The sequence below is a fragment of the Paralichthys olivaceus genome, chromosome 19 (genome assembly GCF_024713975.1).
Source record: "Paralichthys olivaceus isolate ysfri-2021 chromosome 19, ASM2471397v2, whole genome shotgun sequence".
NCBI lineage: Eukaryota > Metazoa > Chordata > Actinopteri > Pleuronectiformes > Paralichthyidae > Paralichthys > Paralichthys olivaceus.
Genome location: NC_091111.1, coordinates 680,765 through 708,017, shown reverse-complemented (window position 1 = coordinate 708,017; position 27,253 = coordinate 680,765). Strand labels below are relative to the sequence as shown.

At 39.8% G+C, this 27,253-nt stretch overlaps 2 protein-coding genes across 4 annotated transcripts in view; one reads left to right on the top strand and one right to left on the bottom strand.

The window, feature by feature from the left end:
- The window catches only part of rmdn3 (regulator of microtubule dynamics 3), a 17,770-nt gene extending 5,110 nt beyond the window's left edge, over positions 1 to 12,660 (top strand). Inside the window, exons 4-12 of the mRNA XM_069515644.1 lie at positions 3,450 to 3,798; positions 6,080 to 6,182; positions 6,393 to 6,453; positions 6,561 to 6,636; positions 7,966 to 8,043; positions 8,171 to 8,269; positions 9,045 to 9,098; positions 11,129 to 11,209; positions 11,624 to 12,660. Coding sequence (XP_069371745.1) covers positions 3,450 to 3,798; positions 6,080 to 6,182; positions 6,393 to 6,453; positions 6,561 to 6,636; positions 7,966 to 8,043; positions 8,171 to 8,269; positions 9,045 to 9,098; positions 11,129 to 11,209; positions 11,624 to 11,725 — 1,003 coding nt within the window. The 3' untranslated portion in view covers positions 11,726 to 12,660. The remainder of the gene's footprint in view (positions 1 to 3,449; positions 3,799 to 6,079; positions 6,183 to 6,392; positions 6,454 to 6,560; positions 6,637 to 7,965; positions 8,044 to 8,170; positions 8,270 to 9,044; positions 9,099 to 11,128; positions 11,210 to 11,623) is intronic.
- On the bottom strand, positions 3,271 to 27,253 carry rad51b (RAD51 paralog B). 3 transcript variants are annotated; one of them, XM_069515645.1, is made up of 11 exons: positions 27,126 to 27,253; positions 26,674 to 26,785; positions 25,240 to 25,377; positions 23,615 to 23,732; positions 23,379 to 23,470; positions 23,095 to 23,189; positions 22,149 to 22,262; positions 15,729 to 15,858; positions 14,387 to 14,508; positions 13,499 to 13,653; positions 3,271 to 3,777 (listed from the first exon to the last, which is right to left on the bottom strand). In XM_069515645.1, the coding sequence occupies exons 2-10, from the start codon at positions 26,761 to 26,763 to the stop codon at positions 13,530 to 13,532; spliced, it is 1,023 nt and encodes a 340-aa protein (XP_069371746.1). In that variant the 5' UTR covers positions 26,764 to 26,785; positions 27,126 to 27,253; the 3' UTR covers positions 3,271 to 3,777; positions 13,499 to 13,529. The 3 variants fall into 3 exon arrangements, with proteins under 3 accessions (XP_069371746.1, XP_019947431.1, XP_069371747.1); XM_020091872.2 differs by lacking the exon at positions 3,271 to 3,777 and having other exon boundaries at positions 12,789 to 13,653; XM_069515646.1 differs by lacking the exons at positions 3,271 to 3,777; positions 22,149 to 22,262 and having other exon boundaries at positions 12,789 to 13,653.

Below are 27,253 nucleotides of genomic sequence, written 5' to 3'. Positions count from 1 at the left end.
GGAACTGGGGATATGCCTCCAGTTGAGCGGGAGATGGTAGCCTTAACGTCTCTGGGTTCAGAGCGGGTTAAGGCTAATCCATGCTAGTCCACTGAAAGAGTGTGAATTGTCTGACTTTTAGTGCAGGCACATGAGCAGCCCGTTCAGGCAAAGTACTTGTCATTTTATTGGCAGCTCTTAGGAGAACAGACAACCCAGAGGACAAGGACACCATGAGCCTAATAGACAGTCATTCATTTCCAACTTACAAGGGACATTAGTACAGCAATGTCATCTGCCATAATGTCATGAAGATTTGGTTGGTGCAGAAAACTCTGCCCAAAAGAACTGACCAATATGCCAATCATGCCAGCAGTGTTTCATGCTGTCTCCCAGGGTGTGTTAGATAAGGTTGAACAGCCTCACGTTACCAGAGAGTGTGTACAGCGCACGTTAAGAAGGGCTGTCATCCTGGGTGCTCATAAAGAGCCATGGATGTATGGCAGAAGGATGAGATTAGGCCTGGGAGGATAACAAATTTTGCTGGATGATATATTGTCACATGAATTATCGCCAATAAACGATATTATTGTCAACATGATAATATATAATAATAATGCACACCCTTTCAAAGACAATAAACTTTTATTTCTCAGTGATTTTTACCTTTTGCGATGTAGCGAACTTCACTTTCAATGAGCGCACACCATTTTGCGCTGTTCCGTTTATATTTACTTTGTCGACCGAACGCCTCAGTGAGTGTTGACTGTCGGGACGAAGGCTCTGCATCTCGAGGTGCACTTTGTTTCCCCAGCTGGCAGAACACGTCCCATCTTAGACCTACAGCGGTTAAATGCCTACATAGACATACTGCCTTTCAAGATGCTGCCATCTCTTTCACTGCCTCCTGCCTCCAGCTCTCGAGAGCCACTCGGTCATTCAATTTAACTTTGTTTAACTTTATCAGAGATTGTCTTTGAGAGGGAAAAACACACTTAGAGGATACTGCAGCATGTCTAAATGACTGAAACTGTCTGGCTGTGAATATAAAATAAGGCAACTGTTGAAGGAGCAAGCATCCCAAAAACAGGGGGGTTCGCTGTTAAAATATATTGATCCCGGGAGTGGCGGCAAGGAGGATGCTGAACCACCGAGCCTAGAGACCGCTAGCACAACAAGCATGTCTGTTAAAGTACAGACTTGTATGACTTCTATCTCTTTAAGTTCCTTTAATGAGCAACAGCACAGTACAAGAACGTATGCCTATAACAGCATTTAGAGCGGTCCCGCTGCAGTTGTGCAGCACGCACTGCCGCCAACACTCTGTGCGCACCCTCAAGATGCACTGCTGATAAGACAGCCTTTGTTCTTGTGCTGTCATGACTCATGGTATGGATCCGCAAAATGCATGTTGCATCATACTTTAATACTGTTAGCACTTTGCGCACACCAGCGTTTTATTAGCATTTTATTTGTACGGCGTATTGGCATTTGTGTGTTGTTGCTGGTATGGTACGTTGCAAAAATTGGGGTTAAATCTTTGCCTAGAGCGTCGGGCCTGGCCAGCAGGTTTCAACTTATCTCTTCAAAATCTCTCTCGGTCTTGTCTTCTGACATATTTATCACAAATAAACGATCGTAACATCCTATCTCTGCTGTTGTCGTTATGCTGCCTCTCCAACCAACATAATATCAACATGGTATTTATTTTATTTTAGACCTCCATAATATTAAGGTGGATGCAGAGATCTATGATACATTATCTATAAGCCTTGACAAATAAAACAAATTACCATCTAGAATTTTTTTTTTCTTTCAAACTTTTTTGAATTTCACAATTTACACACACAAATCATAAAGAACACAATTCCCACCCCACAACGTACATCCCCTAACCCCTGCCGTCACTCAGTTGGCCGAACTGACTCCATGCACATATCTGAAGTGTATACACAATGACAAACCATCGTAATTCAAGGCACTAGTGCCGTGTAATGAATTTAAAAAATGTAAGAAATATATAAGATATCATTAGAGGTCAGCTGCATGTGTTTGTCAAGGGTCCCAGAATAATAATGTCATTATTCATTCCTTTTTTCAAGCTTCAGGTTAAACAGCACTTCCTTTATACAGTGGGAGACTGAGGGTGACGCAGCATCCTTACACCTCAAAAGTATCAGGTGACGAACCAAAAGGGCAGTGAAAGCTATGACCCTATGACCCCCATCAGACAACTGCATCCCCTCAGGAATTATTCTTAACAGCAAAATAAGGGGGTCTGGATCAATTTTAACCATTAATGCTATAGAAAGAGCTTTGAAAAAGAGCTTTCCAATACTCTTCCAGGTTGTGGCATAGCCAGAATATGTGAATCAGTGTTGCATCCGCCGATTTACACCTGTCACATGCCGGGTCAATTTCTAGGTATAGTTCAGTGAGTTTGGATTTGGATAGATGCACCCGATGTACCACTTTAAATTGAAGCAGAGAGTGTCAGGCACACATGGAGGAAGAGTGTACTCTCTTCAAAATCTTTGTCCAAGTTCCCTTATCAATTGTTATTTGCAAATCTTGTTCCCATGCATTCCTAATAGAGGACAAGGAAGGGCACTACAAGTTAGAGATTAGCCCTAGTATAGATGTAATTGCACCTTTGTCTGTTGGATTAGAAGACATGATACTATCAATTATTTTGTTGGAAGGCTTATTGGAAAATTGGGGGACAAACCCTGTAATATAATGCTTTATCTGTAAATATAAAAAAAATGGGAACTGGGTATCTTAAATTTTCTTGACATCTGTTCGAAAGAGGCAAATTTGATGTCCATGAAGAGCTCACAAAAACATTTCAAGCCCCTCCCATGCCACACGTTGAATTCTGTGTCCTGAGTTGAGGGTGCGAAGAGATGGTTGAATGCCACTGGGCTGGAAAGGCTTGTAGGTTAAAATCTTTACTGAATTGTGAGTAGATTCTAAGAGAGTGACTGACTACAGGAGTAATGTTAGACAGGTTCACTGGTAAAGGCAAAGGCACTGACACACCTATTAAAGCTGTTCAGATGTGTCTCCATCCCTACCCAAGTGGGACAATTTTTGTCTAAATGGTATGTGTCCAGTATGATACACAATGCAAATTGGATGCCCAGTAATATAGTCAGAAATATGTGAGGGCCATACCTCCATCATATTTTGCTCTTAGCAGGTAATCCTTATGCGTGGTCTTTTGCCATTCTAAATATATGATGTATTATTGAATCTCAAGTTTTGAAATAAGTGCCAGGGATTAATATAGGCAGACCTAGAATGTACTTTTTATTTGGTTGAATTAAAAATGTAAACAGCAATAGTAATAACAAATCAATACTCTGTAGAGTGAAATTGCAATTGCGGTTTCTTGAATATATTTACAACCTTTTCCCAGCTAAATTAATCCTACATAAATAACAGATGATCGTCAATATATGTCCCAGTTACTCCACAGCATATGCTGAGTCAGACTACACAGACCGGGACACAGACAGAGAAGAGCAGGAGCCTGAGCAGGAGCCTGAGCAGGAGTCTGAGCAGGAATCTGAGGAGGATGAAGACAGGAGTTGTGCCACAGTCCTAACCCTCCGCCGGGAAGACTCTCAGGAGGAGGAGGTGGATGAAGGTAGAGAGCTGGAGGAGGAAGAAGATGATCAGGGGAGGCTGCAACTGGTGACTGAAGTTCCCAGTGGGGAGCTGGCTCTCCTTCTGGCGCAGAGTGACATCCTCCACACAGGAGATGCCAGTTTAAAGGCAGAGGGCTTTCGACTCCTGCTGGACAACAGAACAGAGGTCAGTTATAGAACACTGACTTACTGTTTATGTGACAATAAACTAGTGCTGAAAATTATAACAGAAAAAAGGTTATTTGTGTAGAAATTGTCATGTTCAGTGACTATAAACTACTTAACAAATCACAACATGCCATTATCTCAGGGCACTGTAAAAATAGGATGAGATTTTACAATGTTCAGAAACACAACAGTTGCCACAAAGAGCAAACACTTAAGTGGCAGTGGAGAGAAAAAACTATCATTAAGTGGAAGAAACCTCTACCTTGACCAAATCTTGGGGTGAGTGGCCACCTGCCTCAATTTGTTTGGGATGAGAGGTGAGAAATTGATGAAGAGGGAAAAGAGAAAGGAGGTGCTGTTTAAAGGTACTAGAGAGGACCCCCCTTCATGTAAATATAAAGTATTTAAATATAAAGGGTCTTTTCTGGGGTAAAGAAAACTACAATTCATAAATTTAGATGAAATGAACTAGTGAAAACATCATGAGGATTATTCTACATTCAATGTCTGCCAATAGTTCCCTTTCACCTAAATCTTAAACACTGGACCTTTAAGCACTGGCAGAAGGGTTATTGTAATGACAGTAATAGTGATAGTTACAGATGTAACAATCAGTATTTCTCACAGAATAAATTCAATCTATGGTGGTAAAAGGGGTGCATTTGTACGTGCATTAAGGAAATTAGCGCTGCAAACATCAAGTTAGAGATATCTTGTAAGTAAAAAAATGGTTCATGTGGACATGTCCTGTGAACTCCAGAGAATTGGGTCTGGACTTTCTCTGCAGTTTGCCTTTCACACCTGTACAAAGGTTCTCTGCACAGCCACATTCACAACAGCAACAAATCTTCTGCAGGATTCAGGTGAGTGGTCGTACAACAGGCAAAGGCAGGATGTAATGTATTGATTCTAACTAGTAAATGGTAAATGGTTTGTGGTTATACAGCGCCTTTCTAGTCTTGATGACCACTCAAGGTGCTTTACAGTACAGTTCACCCATTCACACATACACACATCTTTTTTGTTCTGTGGGGGCAATTCGGGTTCAGCATCTTGCCCAAGGACACTTCGGCATGCAGATTGGGAAGACTGGGGATTGAACTGCTGACCTTCTGATTTGAAGACAAATGCTCTACCCCTCAGCCACAGCCGCCCAAAGCGGAGATTATGTGTTTTTGTTAACAGCACATCGTTACCAGCATCAGCTTTTCTCACCACAAACTCTCTTGACTTCTTCGACTGTCTTCCTTGTGTATGGCAACGCTTTATCTGGAGGCACTTGTTTTCTTCTTTTTTTCCTTTTTGTGCCTGTTAAAAGATTCATCACCCCCCAAACAAAGCGACTCCTCTGGACATTCTGCAGACTTAATACAAAGGAGCCCGGGCTCTCTTATTTGCTTTTACACATGCACCTGCTCTGAAGAAACTCTGGATGATCTCCAGAATTCAGTGCATGTCTAAAAGCAGCATAAGAGACTTTGTGGATACAGATTAGAATATGATGGGCTGTATGGCTGTGTAAGACCTCTGGTAAAACCCAAAACAGATTATTTTCATGTATCTGTTTTTGGTTTGAACTGGATTGAGGATGAACTATATTGGGTTTGTGGGGGAGACTGAAACAGACTTTGTAAATATACGAAATAAACTCTGGACGTTTAGACTGTGGGAGAGGCACACACACCCTATTTTGTTTACGTTATTCTATGTCAAGTCAAGTCTAACATGTTCTTAAGTGTTCTTCTCTTTACTTTTCCAAATGTTCCAAAGGAAATTTTCTCCCCAATTTTTCTCATGTACCCAGTACAACCTGCCCCCCAAATCTCAATAACAGAGGTCTGAACTGAATTGTGGATTTGGAGAATCATTAAACTAAGCGGGCTGCCATAGTCGAGATAATTAATGGGAGATACTGTAAAGATGTTTATATTAACAGCAGCAATGATAACAGCACTTCTTAATAAATGTTTTATTAAATAAATTGTTATAATCCAATAAGTATATTCTGCCACAGGTGGACTTCAATTAAGTTGTACAAACAGCTCAAAGATGACAGAGAAACGGGAGGTACCTGACCTTTATGTCAAGTGCCATGGCAGGGCAGAGGATGTCACACCTTGTTAAAGCCCTATGAGAAGAATTGTGATTTGTGAATATAGGCTAAACAAATACATTTTGATTCATTAATTACCTTTGGTGCCCCCTCAAAGTTATTTTGGCCCTTGAAAATCAATATACCAGAAAAAGTGTGTGATGGTTTTCTTGTTTGGTGCTTGCAGTATGGAGACAGCAGGGAGTTTCTATGGAGACTGGCTCGGGCCTACATTGATGTGTATGAGTCCACTGAGGACAAGCAAAAGAAGATGATATATGCACAACAAGGTAACTAACTAACCAATACACACACGTTTGTATAACGCTTACTCAAGAAAAAAGTCGTACTCACACTTTATCAAAGGAAAAAAAAGAGCACATTAACAAATGCTAAACTGCTTTTGCATCCTGCTAGAACACAGTAATCTTACTTAAGAGAAAAGTTTAAAAGTTTACATCTTCAACAGATTTTGGAAATAAACTTAACTGGTGTTGCAGGTCGTATGGAGGCAGAGCTGGCCCTGAAGAAGAATGGCCTTAACGCTGAGTGTCACAAATGGTAAGATGATAATGAACTTTTCCCTGACATTCTGTTTAAATATTGCTCCATTGAGTGGCGACGTGGTTATATTTCTATGTCTCAGTTGTTCTTGTTTTTGGCTCCAGGTTTGCTGTGCTGACAAGACTGAGCTCCCAGTATGAGGGCATGCATGGCAAGCTGAAGAGCAGCCTCTTACTGAAGGTAACGTCTCATTGATAAAAAAACTGAATATTGAGTTGTAACTGATTGGTCATCAGTGTGTAGAGGTCTGTATAGTCATACTGTGTGTGGACAGCCATGTTTTATACATTCAAATGCTAAGGTAAAGCAGCTGTGGACAACAGATAGGATAAGAATACATTCATTCATAGATCAATGACTTTCCTGCTTTTAAATATTTTGTACCGAATTTGGTTGAAGAGGTGGAACTGAAAATAAATATGTATATTTCAAGCATCAATCTGTTGTTGTAGCAAGTATTTAGTTTGAAACACAGGCACCTTATAAACTAACCCATTGTATGTAAAATGAGTTAATAATCCATACATATGTTGTGTTCCAATCATGATTTGTTTCTGGAAGTGAGATCATGTTCATTGTATGCTAACATGATGTGTTCCTTGTGCCTGCGAGACAATGCCAGTTCTGCCTTTGTGTGAAGGTAACCTCTGAGCTGCTATAGTTCGTAAGTGGCTCAGGCAGTAGAGTGTGAATGGCAAAACCTGTGGTGTAATGAGCTTTGAGTGGTAATCAAGACTACACTGCCAGTCTGTCTGCATTGAGTATAATTTGCCAACGGCTGTAGATGAGGTTCCTCCACCTCGGGACGAATGTGTATATGTATGTGCGCACATGCACAAAGATGCTGACAACTTGACTCCCGCTTTGAAGCACACATGTAGCGTTTAGAAAATGCTGTAGTGACAAAGAGAAGCATGTGAAATGACATAAACTAGGTTTTGTTCAGTAAAGAGTAAGACTGATTAATAACCTTATCAAACCACCTATTTAACAACCACATAGAAATGTGGTAGTTTCATGTATTTGGTCTACAGGCGACATGTTCTTATTTATGTTGTGTTCATCATTTGCTCTTACCTAGTAACATCTATACTGATGCTTACACCTCTGCAGAAAGTTACCAAGATTATTCATATGGACCCTGCTATAACAGAGATATACTCAATTATTCAAATTGTATTGTGATATGTTATAAGGTTTTATATAAATTGTTTGACCTTGAAGACGACCTAGTAACCTACCACCTATGATTTTAGACTTCATAATTAATTCATAATTCAGAAGTTCTAACTTTATAACATTGCTTTTTTTTGGAGAATTAAAACTAACAGATAATGTTAAAACTACACAGCAAACTGGAGTCCCTGCTGACAAGGATGGTGACAGCTGTCATCTGGAAATCTTATGATTGTATGACACAATGTACATATTGTTTTACCATTTCTTATCCCAGTTCATGTTGAGCTTCTATCTTGGGAGTTTTGTAGAGAATTTGTTTTTTACACCTAGGAGCATCTGGAACGTGCTATCTTCCTCAGAGATGATGACCCCATGTGTTTCTACCTGCTGGGTAGATGGAGCTATGAGGTGAGCTAGAGGGATGTATTGTTCTTGTTATGTTTGACTATGGTCTTACCAATGCAACTTCATCATCACACTTTCAAACGGTATAATACCTCTGATATGAGTGTTTCAAGTGTTTGTGTCTCTGCAGGTAGCCACCCTGGACTGGATTGAGAGCAAGGCGGCTGCTGCCCTCTACCACAGCCCCCCCTACTCCACCCTACATGACGCCCTTGAGAACTTCCTCAAGGTATAGGATTACAGAGTGCTGCTGCTTTGGTCTAAGGGTGTTTAACTTAGGTTTGGTTTGCTCTGGTCACATTCAGTGGATAAACTGAGAGTTGTTAACATTAACTAATTGTAATCTGTCTGAGTGCGACTTAACCCAGCATTGTGCTGTTCTTTTAATCCCTACATGTTGTTCTAATCTTTGTAATGGAATCTCGGGATCTATGGTGTCAAATGCAGCAGTTAGATCTTGCAGCAGTTTGATGTCATGAAAAGGTCACCAGTCATTAACAGCATTGTGTATGTGCTGTGATGGATTCTAAATCCTGATTGAAAGCCTTCAAACAGACCATTCTTTTGCAAATCATCACACAACTTGTGAGCAACAACTTAAGAAATGAAGGGAAGGTTCAATATGGGTCTGTAATTAGCTAAAAAGAAAGAAGGTTGCTAGTGGCATAAAGCGCACTGGATAAAGAAGCCTGTTGAGCTAAAACTTAAAGTATGTGTTCCCACTACAAATTAACCACTCCAGAATTGTGATCAGACCTAGACCACCAAGTGCTGGGGTGATCACTCAACCTAAACTCTGCACAGTTATTACAGTTTAGAGGCACAGGACCTAATGTTCTGTGGCTGGTATCAACCCAGGGACAATTAACCACAATGCAACGATGAAGTTGACTTCATTCAGTGGGTCTTAACTGTTCATCTGCTTTTCAGTTAGTAATGATATTTTATATGGGAATATGATTATTAAACAGAATCTTTGTATTGTGTGCTATTTGAACACCCAGGCAGAGGAACTCAGTCCAGGTTTCTCCAAGACTGTGAGACTTTACATTGCAAAGGTAAACAAGCTGCTCACTGACACACTGTACTTTTTTAATACATGACACAGATTTAAAGGAAGGTGTGATTAATAAACTGAGTATATATATATTTGAAGACTGATTGCGTCACAGCTTTTCACATTACATTTTAAAGTCTCCTCCAAATGCTTCCTTCCACCCCAATTCATGGTGCCTCTCTGACAAAGTGTTTTTCAAAGAGGTAATGGCGACAGCAAGCAAGGCAAAAACGTTAGAATTTATTTTGAAATGAAAGTACTCAACTGAACAACTAATGTTAGACATGTTAAAAAATAATTTCTCAATGTTTTTAATCAACCTTTCTCGTCCATAGCTCTGTAGCTAGATGACAATTTTAAGGTTGGGACAAGCTGGTAATTCAATAAGAAGACCAGACCATCTCATTACGGTTCAAAAATGCATCGAACGTCATCTGCATAGGTCGGTTCTTATGAAGAATGTGGATCCAAAGCATGATGGGAACTGTATTTCCAAACTTAAAGAAAGGGTGAAAAAAATATTTAAGATTTTTGTTTTCCACCATCTGTAAATGTTTGCATCAATATGACTCTTGTATCTTTGGGACACTTACTCTGTGTTCCAAAATCAAATTTTTTGTAATTCTGGGGACGGTGACTATTGTCAAGAGGTCAGTTGGAGTCCAGGGAAGACTGGAGAAAAACCAGGGAAGACTGGAGAACGACTAGGAAAGACTGGTGACTGCAGCGGGAGTGTGGGGGCTAATAACCCTACCTGCTAGTTTCCTAAGATGAGACATGCAACAATACTATGAAGCCTACACAAAGGAAACAGCCCAAAGGCCCTCCAAGAGGCGGGATGGAAGATGGATGTACCAGGACAGATGTTGCACTATGGAACGCAAGGACAAGTAATAACGAGATGAGGATTCATAGGGTGGGTGTGGATGGGAGAAGACAACAACAATCAGGGGGGTGCGTATTCACATGGGGTAGACTTGCACCCAATCTCATTTCACCCCTTCTCCCTACCCTTTGGGTTATCTTGCCCCTTTAAACGGCGTTAAAAGGGGTAATGGTTGAAATCTTCCCCTATGAATTGGGACAGCATTTCAAGAAGCTGTTACATCATCAGTCAGAAGTCGTCGCGAAAGCCAGAAACATCATCAATAGTCGTCGATGTAAACAGACGCGACAAAACATTTTGCTGGGGATGTCATTGTTATAACATTGAGATCTTAAATAAACCAATGCTATTGCTTTCAGTTACTAAACTGACAAACCTATAATAATCTAATAACATCTATGCTAATGCATAGAAAAGCTTGGATGCTCAAGCATGCATGAATCAAAAGCACACAGCTTCAGCTTGCTAGCTGTGGTCTGTAGACAACCCTGCGACAACCCTCGGCCTGACCAAGATCGACTCAAGCCAGCTGCCTGGAAAGTACAAGGTATGGTGCTTTAGCATTATGTTGTATTCAAGGGTGATGTGGCCACTGGAGCTATGGGAAAATCAACTCTTCAGCCGCAAGCAGAATGGAAGCAAAGCCAACTCGTTCATCCACAAATGACTAGTACTTCCAAAGTGCCTCTCAAAAGCAGGCCAATCTTGTGGTCCAGAGCCAATGGGGAGAGGAAGGACCCAGTTATTTCTGAGGACACACGAGTGTAGATACCACCAGCAAGATACCTGCACCCTTGCTCTTCTTGTCTAAGACAGAATGGAGATTGGAGGTTTACCTTGGCAGGCAGCTCCTTTTTGGATCTGCATCACCACATTGCGACCTGAAATGATGCTCTGGTCAGCTGAAATAAAATCAGCAGAGCTGAGCAGGTTTCACAACCTACCTGCTCAAATCAACTCATATACAAAAAACACCAAAAGAATTTAAACTTAAAATAAGATTGAAAATCCAGCAAAAACAGGAGCAGATTTTAGCTATAGGCCAAAATATCAGGGTGTCTTTTCTTGCCTTTCCTTCACTGCCACATCATCAGTGTGTTACTGTTGTGAAGTCAATGAGACTAATCATATTGTTGTGCTCATAGTGTCACAAGGAACTGGGAAACATATCGGAGGCCACAACCTGGACTCAGCTGGCTCTGAACATGACCACTAACAGTGACAACGTGAGAGCACACCTCACCCTTCTAACATCGATCAATCAAATATTATTTGTATAGACCTCAACAAGAGTGAGGAAAAACTACCAAAGAACCCCCTATTAAATATTAATAACAACAAATTTTAGTTCATGATGTGTGCTTATCAAAGTTCATGTTTGATAAGCACACATCTACATCTTCCATAAATTTGACTGTACATTGTCCAATATGACCACATTTGCATGCCAAAATTTGAAATAGTCATAGCACCACTTACTGGCAAAAGAATGCACACCTCAACAAGATTTAACACCTTGCACTGTGCAGATACATGACGTAATACCAGGCCATGTCAACCAACGACCAGCAACTGCACGCTGACAGTTAAAACTTGCAGCTTTAATTTCTGTTCATTGTTGCCTTTTCATTGTTTTCTAGGATGAAGAATCATCCAAACTGGAAGCTCAACTTGTGGTCTTAACTGACGGAGCAACTGAACAATTCATTTCGACTGAGGTCTGCCAGATGGAGTCTGGCTAGTCAGGCCACCCTTCTGTGATCATTCGGCCCAATGTGCTTTACAAAAGGCACAATCATTTTCTTTTCCTTCAATTGGTGGATATCTTTGTTATGCTGTCACTGTAAAATTAAGTTTTTTAATGTTGATTTATTTCCTGCTGACTTTACTATGCTTCATTGAATCAGTATTAGTAATTAATATATATTTTTGTGTACATGGTATCTATTATCTGTTAACTATATGCCTAGAAGTCATTGATTTAACACAGGTCATTTTATTTTTCAGCACCATAATGTGAATGCAACAGAATATATTCACCCAAATAACCAAAAAGCTTATATTTGAACTTCCCTTTAGTAATTCATAGTCATTGAGCTATCTCAAGGACCAGACAAATGAATCCATTTTACACAGCTAGATACCAGAGGTAAGGTCATTTTAATTTATTCTTTAGTTACAGACAATTAGTCTGATTTAAGGTACCTACGTGTGGTGGCTTTTAACATAGGGATCAATACGACTCAGTGTCAGAGTGCCACAGTGGAACAAGATTCACACTAGTCAAACAATTTTCCACTACAGACACTGAATATTTAGTAATATGCGATGGTAAAATTATTTGGAGGCAGGATTTTTTTAATGGAGTAGTCTGGTTGTGACTGTGCAAAGTATCCTAATGTTTTTGATTTTACACTTGTTCCAGAAGTGAAACTACCGATGAATTATTTGATCGAGTCATCAGTTTATCATCTGACATCACTTTAGTTGTACTATTAAAGTACTAGTTTCTATTCCCTGGAATTTATTTATTTATTTATTACTTTTGAAAATACTTTTGCTGTGAGTTAACAAGGGATATAAGAAGTGATCATTTCCACAGTATATGAATAAAAAAAATATTTTGCATGCATTTCAGTGACACATGGATTATATTTAATAAACTTCTGTTTTCACATTTATGTCTTATAAAGTAGTAGTTGTGTGTATTGAAGCACCCTGACACCACTCTACCTCAGGTATGTTCAGGATGTGTGTAACCAACAACAACATGGGGACAGCTCAGACAGTAAAAAATTCCTCCCGTGATATTGCAACAGGTTTAATTTAATGGTAAAAGAACTAGTGGTTTGACTGAAGGAATTAAAGGCAGACAAATGTTATTATATCTTTCTGTGTTCATTGTAAAATAATGTTTCAACTACCTTCTGAAAAAAAGCTTCACCATTAGACCCCCCCAAAAAGGCACGACTCGACAGAAACTTAAACAACAAATGAACATAAAGATAAATGTCACAAGCTTTTGCAAATAGTTTTACAATACTTTCTTTTTTTTTTAAAGACTCTACAGATGAAACTGCAGCACATTCAACAACGAAAACAACTTTTTCTGTCATTACGACTTAGTGACTCATAATTATGAGTTGTGACACATTACAGGTAGGGTAAGGGTTAGAAGTAAAGAAATTCTTTCTAGAATATAAACCTCATAAGATTTTTTGTGATTATGCAGATATTACCTCCAAATTATGAAGTAGTATACCATAACTATGATATTCCGTCATAACTGTATTAAACAGTTTTGTTTTTTACTTTGTTGAATACACAAAACAAATCTTTTAATGTCACAGCAGTATCAGTGAGCTTGCAGGGCATAGAGCCAGGACCATCTTGTCAGCTCTGCCTCTGGGAAGCCAACTCAAAATCCAATGAGCCCATCTGTGGCTTTGTGTTCAGGTCATCGTCATTCAACAAAGCAGTCCAAGAAACAAGTGAGCAGGTGATAGAGCATTTACCAGCACCCTGTAGCTTCCTCTTTATGCCCACTCAGTCCTTGACATCGCCCACTCCGTCAGCATTGATAGCAAACATGGCTTCAGCCTCTGGCAGGCAGGGCGAGTCATAGATTTTACAAATCCTTGTTTCTCCTCGACCTTTCCTCAGGTACAGACTGCAAGAACAAGACACAGAGGTGTCATCAATCTGCAGCAGTCAAAGCCTTCTAGATGCTGTGACGTGTGTTAACTATCTGCTCCTGTGTTGTCATCCAAGTGTCAGTAAACCCCGGCATTTAAATTCAACTCGAAATGGTGCCTAAATGTCCTCTGCTATCCTCCTCTGGAGCCGTGCTCGTATGTGGATCACAGCAGATGTTTGGGCTAATAACATGGTGTAAATAACACTATTACAAGTCGCATTTGAATATCAGGGCTTACGGACACTTGGATGACACCACAGGAGCAGTATGGAGGCATTTCATTTTTTACATTTGAAATCGGTCATTTATTTCAATGGTATTTGGTTTGACTGCAACGCTGTTTACCCCTGAATGTGTTTTGTGGACTCAAACACTTCACCCACCCCACCATTGGCATAGTGGTGAGTAGATGAGAGAATTTTGCATTTTTCAGTGAACTATCCTTGTCTCAACTAAGAACTTGTCACCATTCAGCAACAGAAAGACACCACACAGTATTCTGTTTACAGGGTGAGGACATGAAAGCATTCACTTGTTATCATAGAATTATTTTAAACATTCAGTTTTTCACTGAGGGAAATATTACTATGATGGGAACAAATGATTTGCTCTTTCATGTTTTGTGGTGCAGTGGGATGAGGCATCTCCTGATGATCAAGGAGGTGGAGAATAATGTCAGGATGAATACAAACACTGCATCACTCACCGTGTGGTGGAGGCATGAGCCATTATGTTGCCACCAATTGGTTTCTTGGGATCTGCAGAGAACATGGCTGCCCCATCTACCTGTGCTACCACCTGATTGGTTATCACCACAGCAACGCCAAACTATTGTGAAATAGGTCAGACAGAAATAGTTGTTACAGACAAATCACTGCAAAATTCCTTGGTTGTCTCAAGGTAAGTCTCAAGTCCTAACGATGAAGTTCCAAGTCAAGTGCCAAGTAAAGATAGAGATGTCCAAAGTCCCACGTCAAGTCCAAGTGCTTAAACTTATTTTTCAAGACCTAAATAAGTCAATGTGCCCTCTTTGACAAATGAATTGCTCTTGCATTCTAGCCTACAGAGTAACACTAAGTGTACTAAATTAACACAAATGTCTATCATTTTCAAATAAACTTCAGAAATGAAAGAAACACTGATAAAACAGCAAATTTTCATTTACAAACATACATTCTTTCACAGACGAGACAGATGACAGTGAATACTGCTTCTGAACACTACTGAATAAGCAAGTTGATATGCATAAGTGGGTGAGTGAGGTGCGTAAGTTAAGTCTGGGTATGGGTGAGTGAATGAATGAGTGAGTGAGTGAGTGAGGTTTGTGTGTGAGTGAGTTGTTTTTACAGTTTGTAATGTTTGTAAAATTCGGGGTTCGCATCTTGCCCAAGGACACTTCAGCACGCAGTTGGTTAATAATAGGCATCACTGTGTGGACTGTGTAGTTTCAGAGTAAATTGCCACAGTTGTAATAGACAGTGAATTTGACTAAAATAGAATAAAAAGTGTGGATTGGTCTTCATGGTGTCCTGATTTCTGTCCTATATAGAAGCACATGAGCGCATGACATTACCAGAACATCTTAGATCCTTTTCACGCCAACATGTCGCCAGTGATCTGATCACAGGTGGACATTAGAATGTGTCTCTTATTTTCCTGCTCTATATTAAAATAAACATACACATCATATGTGACAGTTGATATTAATATGGTGGCAGTGACCACAAATAAGTGTATAAATAGTGTATTTACTTTTTGTTCATTATGAACCTGTACAGGGTCAGAGGATGTCAGCTCAGTAGATGATACTTTAATGTGTCCCACAGTGCATTTGCATAAACACTGCTAAAAGAATGCGACCAAGACCATCTCTGAATGCGGTCAGTAATTAGATCTCCTCAATATGTCTCAGGTACATTAACACCTGCAGTTAAAGCTGTCCACCTGTGACTGGAATACTTGAGGCAGACATTAACACCACGTGTTAACAGGGCCTCAGTCTCCACATACATTCTGAGAGTCCACCTGCACCAGGCCCAGCTGCCTACCTCGTCTGCCAGCCTGAGCAGCATACGGAGGAAACGTCCCAGGTGTCCCTGTCTGGCCGACAGCTCTCCTCTGCCCGAGTAGTCTGTTCTGTACAGAGCAGTAGCACTGTCCACTATCAGTAGAGCATACCTGTTACATAAAAAGTTGTGAGTTACACACCAGGACCCTGAACATTCATGCTCAAATATTACTGCAAATACCTGCTATTGGACATATGCAATAAGCATCAATCAATTGAGGGTCAAATGAAATGTGGATAATAAAGTGAAGTTGATAAAGGTCTTGGGTGAAACACATTCTTAGGCACAACAATATTAGTCCTGACTAGGGCTGTTGGAATGAATTTAGAGATAAAAACAAAAGCCAAATACTTTTTTTGTACATAGCTTTACACAATCACACACTCTCACTTACACACACACACTCTCTCACACACACACTCACACTCTGACACACTCTCTCACACTCTGTCACACTCACACTCTCTCACACACACTCTCTCACACTAGGCCTGGGCCGATAATCAATAAATCAATTAATCGCACGATAAATTAAAATGAACTCGATAATTTTTCCGGCCTCGATATATCGCCATGTGCATGCGTGTTTGTTTTCCTCGTCTCTCGCCTCCAAGCAGGCTGGATGACAAGAGGGTTCACTCTGTGCTTGGTCTCAGCACCTGGGGGCGTTGGTTCCATAGCGGAATGAACGGAGTGAACCCTCTTGTCAGTCATCCAGTCTCTTTGTCTCTGTGGGGGGAGGCGGGGCCGCTAGCATTAGCGACCCAGTGTTCCCAGCTGGGGAAACAAAGTGCAGCTCCAGATGCAGAGCCTTCGTCCCGACAGTCAACACTCACTGAGGCGTTTGGTCGACAAAGTAAATATAAACGGAACAGCGCAAAATGGTGTGCGCTCACAGAAAGTGAAGTTGGCTACATCGCAAAAGGTAAAAAACACTGAGAAATAAAAGTTTATTGTATTTGAAAGGGTGTGCATTATTATTATATATTATCATGTTGACAATAATATCGTTTATCGGCAATAATTCGTTTTAACAGAATTCCCTAGTCCTAAAAGATAGTCATTATTGTCAGTGGCATTAATTTTCATGTAGACTCCTCCCATCTGCCATAATTTGTCTTCTCTGCACCTCAATATATTTAGTTATCTTTGATCCCGATTTGTCCTTTGATTATAATTTAAAACCCATTTCTGCCTTCTTTCACTTATGTTATATCTCCAAAATAGGTCATTTCCTGTCTCATAAAAGATGCAGAAAAATAGTCCCTGCCTTTGTGACATCCAGACTTGATTTTAGTAATTCCTTATTATCAGGCTCCAGCAGTAAGTCATTAAAGACATGTCCTGACAAGAACCAGCAAAAGAGACCACATTTCTCCTGTATTAGCTTCACTACACTGGTTTCCTGTAAAATCCAGAATTAAATTTAAAATTATCGTCCTCACTTACAAGGGCCTTAATAATATGGAACCATCATACCTTAAAGAACTCATAGTACCATATCACCCCACTAGACCACTGCACTCCCAGAATTCAGGCTTATTTGTAGTTCCTAAAGTCGAGTAGGAGCCAGAGCTTTCAGAGCTAGTTATACAGCAAAAGGTCTAGAATGTCAGGGGTGGACATGACACATGACATGAGCTTCTCTTTCCTCTTCTCCCTCTCATCAATACATGTTACTGATTTTACTTTTTCCCGGAGTCCTTGTGCTTTATTGTTTGCAGATCCAGGACTGCAGCTACAGTCACATCTTGGATCATGATGGTGGATCGCAAATCAGAGGATGTGATAGCGGCTCATGGATCATGGTGGTGGTGGATCATCATGTCGCCTAAGTTCAATTTATCGTACAGAATATGTGATGGGGACAAGCAATCTGTTCTCTTTGCCTGCACATAATATAGTCTGTACATTTTCTGTCAAAAACCCGAATTTAAAATGATAAGAGAATGGATCTATGTCTCTATTTTTGTATACGAATGTCATAAATGGGGGGAAGTGACGTCCCAGGGGAGCGAGCAAGCCAGTGACGGGCAAGCAACGAGCAAAGATTTGTCAGGGGGCTGGTCGAAGGAAATCACTACAAAGGAAAAAAACTGCATTATTACCTCGGTGAAACTTTCTGGGATTACCGTTTGACCAGGACTTTTTTTCTTGGCAGTCAGAGGTGGTGAGAATAGTGTGAATTCTCCTTATATTTCATTTTATGGCGTCTCACCACGCCACACTTGCTTTAAGTTTGTTTGAGAAATGTTTTCATTTGGGACTAAATTAAACAGATTATATAAATTGATGAACTGGGGGAATTATTATTTTTTATATTTTATTATATTATATGAACTTTGGGTTTTGTATTTGTATTGTTTGGGTTTAGATGTCTTGCTCACCTTCTGGTCTTTGTTTGTGGGATAATTTCCATGTGGGACAAGTGAATAGTTATTTTCTTGGCAATACAAGCTGATAATTGTAGCCAGTTTGTGTCTATTTATTTATCATATGTATATTTTCATATTTTAATGAGACAAAGATGTCATCTATTATTATATTGTGATCTAATTTTAATGTCATTAGTTAATTGTAAGGTCCGGCGTCCGTACACAGCATGTCAGATCCACCCGTTCTCCATAAAAAAAATGATTTTCCCTTTTTTTTTTTAAACAAGGTGAATTGTTACTGTTTCTTCTAATCAATGTTGTAAATACTGTTATTTTGCTGATGTTGCTCAGTGTTTCAATGTCCGTAATTGGAAACTATTACCATAACTAGAGATCTCATCACTCCGAGATTGGGTACCAAGCCCCAGTTGAACTAGATAGCCTTAACACAAAGGCAGAAGCCCTGAGATTGAAGATCATAATCTAAGATGGAAACCTGGAATCCTTGTGGCCAATTACCCAGACTGAGTAAGAAAATATGTATGTATGATATATATGTATGATGTAAAAGTCTGCTAGAAGATGGAAATGCAGCAATAAGCACTATCCATACTGTGACCATCACCTAGAGGTGCTTGGCTACAAGATGAACGCCATGAACCATAAGGAGCAATACCTCCAATGGAGAAGACGGCTAGAAGCCAAAATCAAAGCAACACGGAGAGAAGTTAGTCAAGCACCATAGAATGCTTGGAACTGTACAACATCAACGAGACACTAAGAGCCCTCATCAAGAACTCAACAGGGCTGTGGAAAACAAAGCCCATTATACAATTTACCATCAAGTGCGGAATATACCATGGAAATGCCCTGTCCCCACTGCTGTTCTGAGCCAGATCCTCACAAAGAGAGGCTACGCACACCGATAAGAAAGTGGAGAAAAGATCAGCAACCTATTCTACATTGATGACATCAAGCTGTATGCTAAGAGTGAGGAAGACATTGACTCACTGATCCACACCACCAGAATCTACAGCAAAGACATTGCAATGTCATTTGGAGTAGACAAGTGTGGTCGGACAGTATCAGAGAGGCAAGATGCTCAGAACTTAAGGGATTAACCTACAGTTGTGTTCAAAATAATAGCAGTCCAACATCACTAACCAGATCAATCACTGTTTTTGGTAGAAATTATATTTCTACTTGGCAAATAATTTACTAGTAGGTGTAGTAGGGTTATAGAAAACCAACAGACCCAACAGTCATGACACGCATGCTGCTGATTCTGTGTAAATGAATCATTAATTAAAAGCGGCTTGTTCAAAATAATAGCAGTGTGGAGTTCAACTAGTGAGGTCATTCATCCTGTGAAAAAACAGGCGTCAAACAGGTAGCCAATGTTGTACATGCTAGTTATGTAGCATTTCTTTCTGAAAATTTGAGTAAAATGGGTCGTTCCAGACATTGTTCAGAAGAACAGCGTACTTTGATTAAAAAGGACGAAGAAGTGCAGAAAATGATAGGCTGCTCAGCTGAAATGATCTCAAATGCTTTAAATTGGTAAACAAAACCAGAAAGACGTGGAAGAAAACGGAAAACTACCATTCGAATGGATCGAAGAATAGCCAAAATGGCGAAGACTCAGCCAATGATCGGCTCCAGGATGATCAAAGAAGGTCTAAAGTTACCTGTGAGTACTGTAACAATAAGATGCCTATGTGAAGCCAAGCTATCAGCAAGAAGCCCCCGCAAAGTCACATTGTTGAAAAAACGACATGTGCTGAAGAGGTTACAATTTTTCAGAGAACACAGTGACTGGCCTAAAGGGAAATGGTGCAACATTTTGTGGACTGATGAAAGCAAAATTGTTCTTTTTGGGTCTAGGGGCCACAGACAGATTATCAGATGACCCCCAAACACTGAATTCAAGCCACAGTACATTGTGAAGACAGTGAATCATGGTGGCGCAAGCATCATGATATGGAGATGTTTCTCATACTAGGGTGTCGGCCTATTTATCGCATACCAAGGATCATGGATCAGTTTGAATCGATCAAAATATTTGAAGAGGTCATGTTGGCTTATGCCGCAGAGGAGATGCCTTTGAAATGGGTGTTTCAACAAGGGTTAGACCCCAAACACTCCAGTAAGTGAGCTGCATCTTGGTTCCAGACCAACAAGATTAACGTTATGAAGTGGCCAGCCCAATCCACGGACCTTAATCGAATAGAAAACTTGTGGGCTGACATCAAAAATGTTGTTTATGAGGCAAAACCAAGAAATGCAGAGGAATTGTGGAATGTAGACAATCATCCTGGGCTAGAATACCTGTTCACAGGTGCCAGAAGTTGGTCGACTCCATGCAACACAGTTCTCAGAAAACAGTGGTAATATAACTAAATATTAGTTCAATTATTCACAGGAAAGCTAAATCTTCAAGCATTTTTCAGTTTATACAGTAAATGTTTGAGTTTGTAAAGAAAAATACAGACACTGCTATTTTTTTGAAAAGCCTGATATTCCTTTTTCTTCAATTTCTGTAAAGTAATAACAAATTTTATGCATTTTTCTTCATGTTTTGATTTGGAATAGAATGTGCAGTGTTCCCAATGCATTTGCGTGTATGGAAATAAAAGCTATTATAAGGATTTTGAGCTTTACTCACTTTTTTAAACACACTGCTATTATTTTGAACACAACTGTACTAGACGGAAACATAACAGATGTTAAAGACAGCTACAAATACCTTGGGATCCCACAGGCAAATGTAAACCAAGAGGAGACCACAAGGAAATCAGTCACAGCCAAATACAGTGCTCCTCGCAGGTTTTCTAAATGGATAAAATATCAATTAAGCTACTGTCGAACATCTCTCCCAGGCTTTTCACCAGCTTCTGAGTTGGTATGAATTATTGTTTTTGAGATAGTGAACTGGAACTTATCCAGTACGTTGCCTTTTTTCAAAACCAATACATTGATATCTCAGGCTTGAAATACAACCAAGTCCTAGTGTTTCCTGCAGCATTAATTCAATTTATGCCAGTAACTGGTATGTAAATTCACAAGGGTCACTCTCACATGCAAAAGATTCCTAGTCACAGTTACACAGACTAAACAGTGAAATATAAGCTCTTGTGGGAAAGAGAACTCAATTGCATGCTACAACTATAGCTGACACTGAGGTCCAACTGTCTACAAGGAGGGAGAAAACGTAATGAATCACAGCAAGAGCATGCAGTAGTTTACAGTAGCATGAGCATGTGGCAAATCACGCTGTACACACCAAGTTAGGGATCTCTTGTGGTATGAGAGGTGTAAAAATGTTTTTATTCGTAATAAAACTGCAGGAAATATTAGAATATTGGAAACATCCCATCATCCTCTCCAGCCCCTGTAGGATCCATAGCTCCAGGTACAGACAGTTGTTACTGTTAAGTCAACCAGGAATATGCAGATTGGTGGCTAATGTATCCCTGACTTTTGATTTGAAGCAAACAGGATCACACAGAAGGTGCAACCTGTGTCAGTCACATGTTTTTGGTCCAGCAAAGAGATTGAGAGTTTGAAAACAATATAATAGTCTTGAATAAGGTCTCTCAAGGACAGCATCAGCTTGTGGGGCTTTGAGCCATCCTGCGCATGCCCTTGGGCAAGCTTGTGTGCAGTTTTCCTGGTGTGTCCCTGAGAACGTGAACGCTCCTCCTCCGAGGATATCAAAGGACATTTAATTTACAGAGGGAACAGTGCAATCTTTATGCAAAAACCAAGCTGCAAATACAGCTTAATGCTGGGCTCTGTTCATGAGAGTCCTGCCTGAAGTGGCATAAACAAACAAAGAAGGTTGCCTGTGGCTGTTGTTGGCCCACAAAAAGAGAGTTTTATCCATTGTTGCAAACAAATATTTAATTAATATATTATATTTAACATGATAATCCAACATTGTAACATTATACTTACCTCTGCAAATAAGAAAAAGGATAATAGGTTTAAGACCCTTGAGAGCAAAACCACTGAGCCAACTGACCTGGACTCAGCCATCATGGCAGATGCTTGGTACAGCAGCTGGGTCTGATGGTCTGTGTTAAAGGCTCGGGCATAGGCAACGTTGTCTAGAACATCACTGCCCACCAGCCCGTATCTGATGAAAGAGAGATCTAAGTCACATGAAACATATTCCAACTTATCCCAAAACCCAGACCCTTTTATTGTTTTAAACTAGGGCTGTCAAAATTAACGCGTTAACGCAGGATGATTCATTTGTGGAATTAACGCATTCATATTTTAGCACATTAAGGCATGCGCAGGATGACCCGCTCCATATACCCATACCATCACGTAAAGTAGCCGATCAGAGACTTTGTTGAAGAACTGTGAAAACAGAGTTTCTCTGGTCACGTCTGCTCAGTGATCAGATGCTTAATGATCAGAGCAGAATCTGCAGTTGGTTTGTATCAAGCTGGAGTTTCTGTTTTCTCCTCCACTCTGACCTGCTCTCACTGTGACCACTCATCACTAGTTATCAGGACCTGATCAGTACATGAAGTAACAGTGTTTGTTTGATTCCATGAGGCTGCATTTAAACATCATGAAAAATGACTCATGCTCAGTGCTACATGAGACATGACGTGAACAGCATGACTAAGTTAAAGTCACCATCAATTGATAACTAAATACATGATCGTACATTTGTCATCTAAATCATCTAAAAGAAGAATATCCACCTTCTGTCACTTATCTTTCTGTTCCCACAACAATAGACAGAAAATGGGTATTTTTCGGGCATATTTACAAATGGTGATTAAGCGGAATTAATCCACAGCTACCCTGTGATTAATCTGATTGAAAATTGTAATCGTTTGACAGCCCTAGTTTAAGCAAATCTCAGGGACACTTGAAGTCTCAGAAAAGACTTAAATGTGGGCCCATGTTACAGCTTGTAGTCTTCGTCCATTGATTAGGCGCTGACTCACCTCTCTGCGACAGCAAGGAGTCGCTCAGGTCTGAAGGTTCCCTCTGTATCAATGTACATGGCTTTACCTTCTCCACCCCCCTGGTCAATGGGCAGCTGCAGACAGACGGGACAGTGCAGTAAAAGTCAATTTGAATTTTTAGGCTTATACAGTATGTATAATTGCAATATGAACCTGAGAAATATTTTCTCTCTTCCACCCGCTCTGTAACACAGCTTCTATTGACACAACTGAGGCTTCCGCAGTCGAAGAACTGCCCACTCTGGTGTAAGTGTGGAATGTACCTGACAGGTGACAGCTAGTGTGTGGCACAGTTGAGTCTTCCCTGTCCGAAACTCTCCAAACATCTCTGTGATGGAGCCCGTCTCAATACCACCTGCAAAGGAAAAAAGGAATTTCTATTTAAGGTTTTCATAAACAGGGCCTGGGTCTCATGTTCCTAACCAGACCTTTGGATGTGCCAGATGGTGTTTTTCCATTAACTAAGGATCAGGATGATTTTCATGATGGACGTACTGACCTTGTAGTAGTTTGTCCAGCTCCTTTGAGCCTGTAGAAACCTGGATGATTTCTGCTCTCCTCTGGTGGAACTCAGTGGCTGTTGTGAAGCCCATTGGCACCAATTTGGCAGCTTCAGCCTGGCAAGGCAGATATAACATAATTTAGAAAATAGAAAAAAAGTAAATATCTCAAGAGTATGTCTTGAAACACTCCTTGTCTCTAGTTTTCTATCACATGACTATTATTATGCACAGAGCAGTCTACACATAGAGAAGTCACTATGTGGCACAGCGCTGAAATCATCTGCTCGATGATCATAGGAATTCCCTATCCATTCATATTTTTAAAACCAGGTTAAAAACTTTTCAACCCACAAGTGCCTTCAACTAAGCTATTTACCATCATGATATTTCATTCTATTTTTATTTTATTATTCTACACAGTTCCATCTATTTTATTTGAATTATATTTCCCTTTCAACTTATTTTTATATTTTGATGTATTTATCCTTATTGCTTATTTTACCTCTTTTCATATATTTTATGCTAACATTTTATTTTTATTGAAAATTGTTTTAAACTGTGCTTTCAGAATTTAAATTGGTTTCTTTAAAATGTGTCTCTGTGTTATATTCTAAAAAATATTTCGAGGTATGAAATTTGAAAAAATTGTGATATTTATTTAAAGTCATATTGCCCAAACCTACAACAGACCCAGCAAACAGATTAGACAGGCCAGTGAGGTTGTGGAGATGGAGCTGGAATCTACCAGTAGTGGCAGAAAGATGAAAGCAGCCCAATATACAGGCTATCTTAGACAATGTCTCAGACCCACTCCATGAATTGCTGGCTCAGCACAGTATATTCAGCGACTGACTCTTTCCAGCAAGTTGCATCACAGAGCACCATAGGAAGTCATTCCTGCCTGTTATCATCAGACTTTACAATTCCATGCTCGTCAATAGATCAGCCCAGGATTAATTTCACCCTGTTATACACCTTAATTTATAAGAATTTATCTTCTGTTGTATAGACTGTATTAATGTCTTTTTCAGCTTCTTTATACTGTATTATAATGCACATATTATTACAAACATTGTAAATTACATACTCTTATCTATGTTTTATATTTCTTTTGACTGTAATTATTTTGGTCTGTAAATATTTCTATTCTTGGCTGGAGCAACTGTCACAAAACACACACAAAAAAATCAATAATTAGTAAAGCAAAGATCAATAATAGCCCAACCAATGACAGGTGAGCATGCTCATGCAGAAACCGTAACAGTTGTTCAGTCAAAGACAAACTCAAACAAAGTCAGACAAAAAGTCCAATAAATTGAAGCTGCTTGATTAAATGAAGTTTGCTGAGATACCGGGAGGGTGTGCTTATCTTATGGGTTCATTATCATGTCTGAGTGATAGAAGGAGCAGTCAATCATGCGTTGATTTGTCTGTTTTAACCAAATTCATCCATGGGCTTTCCAGACCATGAGGTTAAAACACTCATTTATGAATATGGTAATTCATTTTGTCCACAGCTTCTCATATTTACATTAACATTGTAAAACCTTGACAAGAAATATAAGTTAAATGCTGCATCATGAATATGGGACACAAAGTAAAATTGGCTTTGGTTTCTTACTAGAATTTTGTCAGCTTTGGCCTCACTGATGCCCTTGATGTTCAGCAACTCCTTCTTAGGTGCATAGGCCACTGCCTCAATTGTGTGAAAACCTGCCTCCTCCAGCTTCTTAATGTCACTGGCACTGATTCCACATTGCTGCAATGAAAGAATTTGAAAAAGTGAATTTACCAAAGCCGTTTTCAGACATGTTCTGCACAGGATCTCTGGATCTTTTCTATGAAACGGCCAATTTGGGGTTCAGTATCTTTCCCAAGGACACCTCTGCTGTTCTCCCACCCTGTGACCATGTGAATCATGTGATTTTGTTTACAGCACACCGGTTTGGCTCTTCCCACCACAAACTCTCTTGTCATCTTCATCCATGTCTTCCATGTGTATGGCACTGCTTCTTCATCCTGATTTGTTTGTAGTTGTTGTTTTTTTAATTTATTTTTTGCTTCTGTCGCATGTTAGAAGCGTCATAAGTGCATAAGTGGGTACTGATCTCCAGAGTTCAGTACATGTCTGAAAGAAGCCTATGTGATAGGGGAATGTTGAAACAGAGTTAACCAAGGCATATTTTTGACACCTCCTTTGAAAATTAATACATTTTCACAATCATACCATCAAAAGTATGAAAGCATGATAGACAGCTAGATAGGCCAATACAATGTAAAACGATAACCTTAGAATTTGTGCTTCTCAGCAATATATCAGAATAACAATATAATCAATATTACCTGGAGATGGGTTGGCAGAACCAAATGGATACTGATTAAATTATCAATCAACTAAAATTGTTAATTGATTTAGGTACATCAAAGTTTTGCTAAGATCAACACTGCACCATTCACAGCTGATTGACATCCTGTGTAGAAGTAGGGTCAGGTAAAAGTTTAAGAACATCTCAGTGAAAGCTAGCACAGTTCAACAGCTCCACAAAATACAGCCTACAAACTGAACATAAAAATAAATCAGCACTATTTTTAGTAAAAACATAACTTTATGATCATGGAGGATTTATTGTAGAGCTGTACATATAGGGTCTATTATCATTAAGATCATATCACAGCAGTGAGTTTAAAATTATTGATACTAAAATTATTAAATGACTGTTTAAAACACTTGACAATTACTGAGATAAAACGACAAACAGGAACCGCACTGTTCAATAAGAAACTAATTCTTAAGGTCCTGGTTCACACATACACGGTTCAGCTTTCTGCTCCCTCTGCAATACAACTCTGAACCAACAGCAATCAGAGAATTCAAAGCCACATTGCCTTTGATAATACATGTTTGCTAGTAAAGAAAAAATGAAAGTTCACCAAGATCACTTCCCATTAATTTCATAGTGACCCTGAACTGGCTGCACATCTTTTAATGGATGTTCCCTCTCACTCAGAAACAGTGAAAAGTTACATGTATTAAACATGCACACAGATAACATACCTCTAGTCTGCAAAGAGGTTGTGGTCCATAGTTTTCTTCCCCCTCTACCTCTGCCTCCGCCTCGACCCTGGCCTCGCTCCTCATAGCCATGGTTAGAGTCTGACAGTCTGGTCTACAGAGAAGAAATAGAAGTTGACTGCAGTGAGCATGAGGGCTACATTCACGTAATAGCTGAGTGATTTGTCACGGAATAGTTCATAATTCACTAACTCTGAGAGACTGGCTAGTAAAACGTTGACAGTTGTCGTTGAATATAATGGGCGATGAAAGACCTGGTTTCCCTGTGCCCACCGGTGTATCATCTAGCAATTTACTACGCATACTAAAGCTTAGCTTTCTAGTATAAACGCTGTTTTGCGCCAGTTCGCTGCATTCCAGGGAAGTGCCAACGTAAACAGCGCAACACGTCCTCAAATGTGTGGACTGAAATGTAAAGTACAGCTGATACTTACATGCAGCTTCTTGATTCCCTTCAAACTCGTTTGTTGTTCGTTTGATAACTAAAGCTCCCGCGCGAAGCACGCAGTACGTATTCATCTAACGCGTTTACGCAATAGACGTAAACACGCCAAGTGTTGTG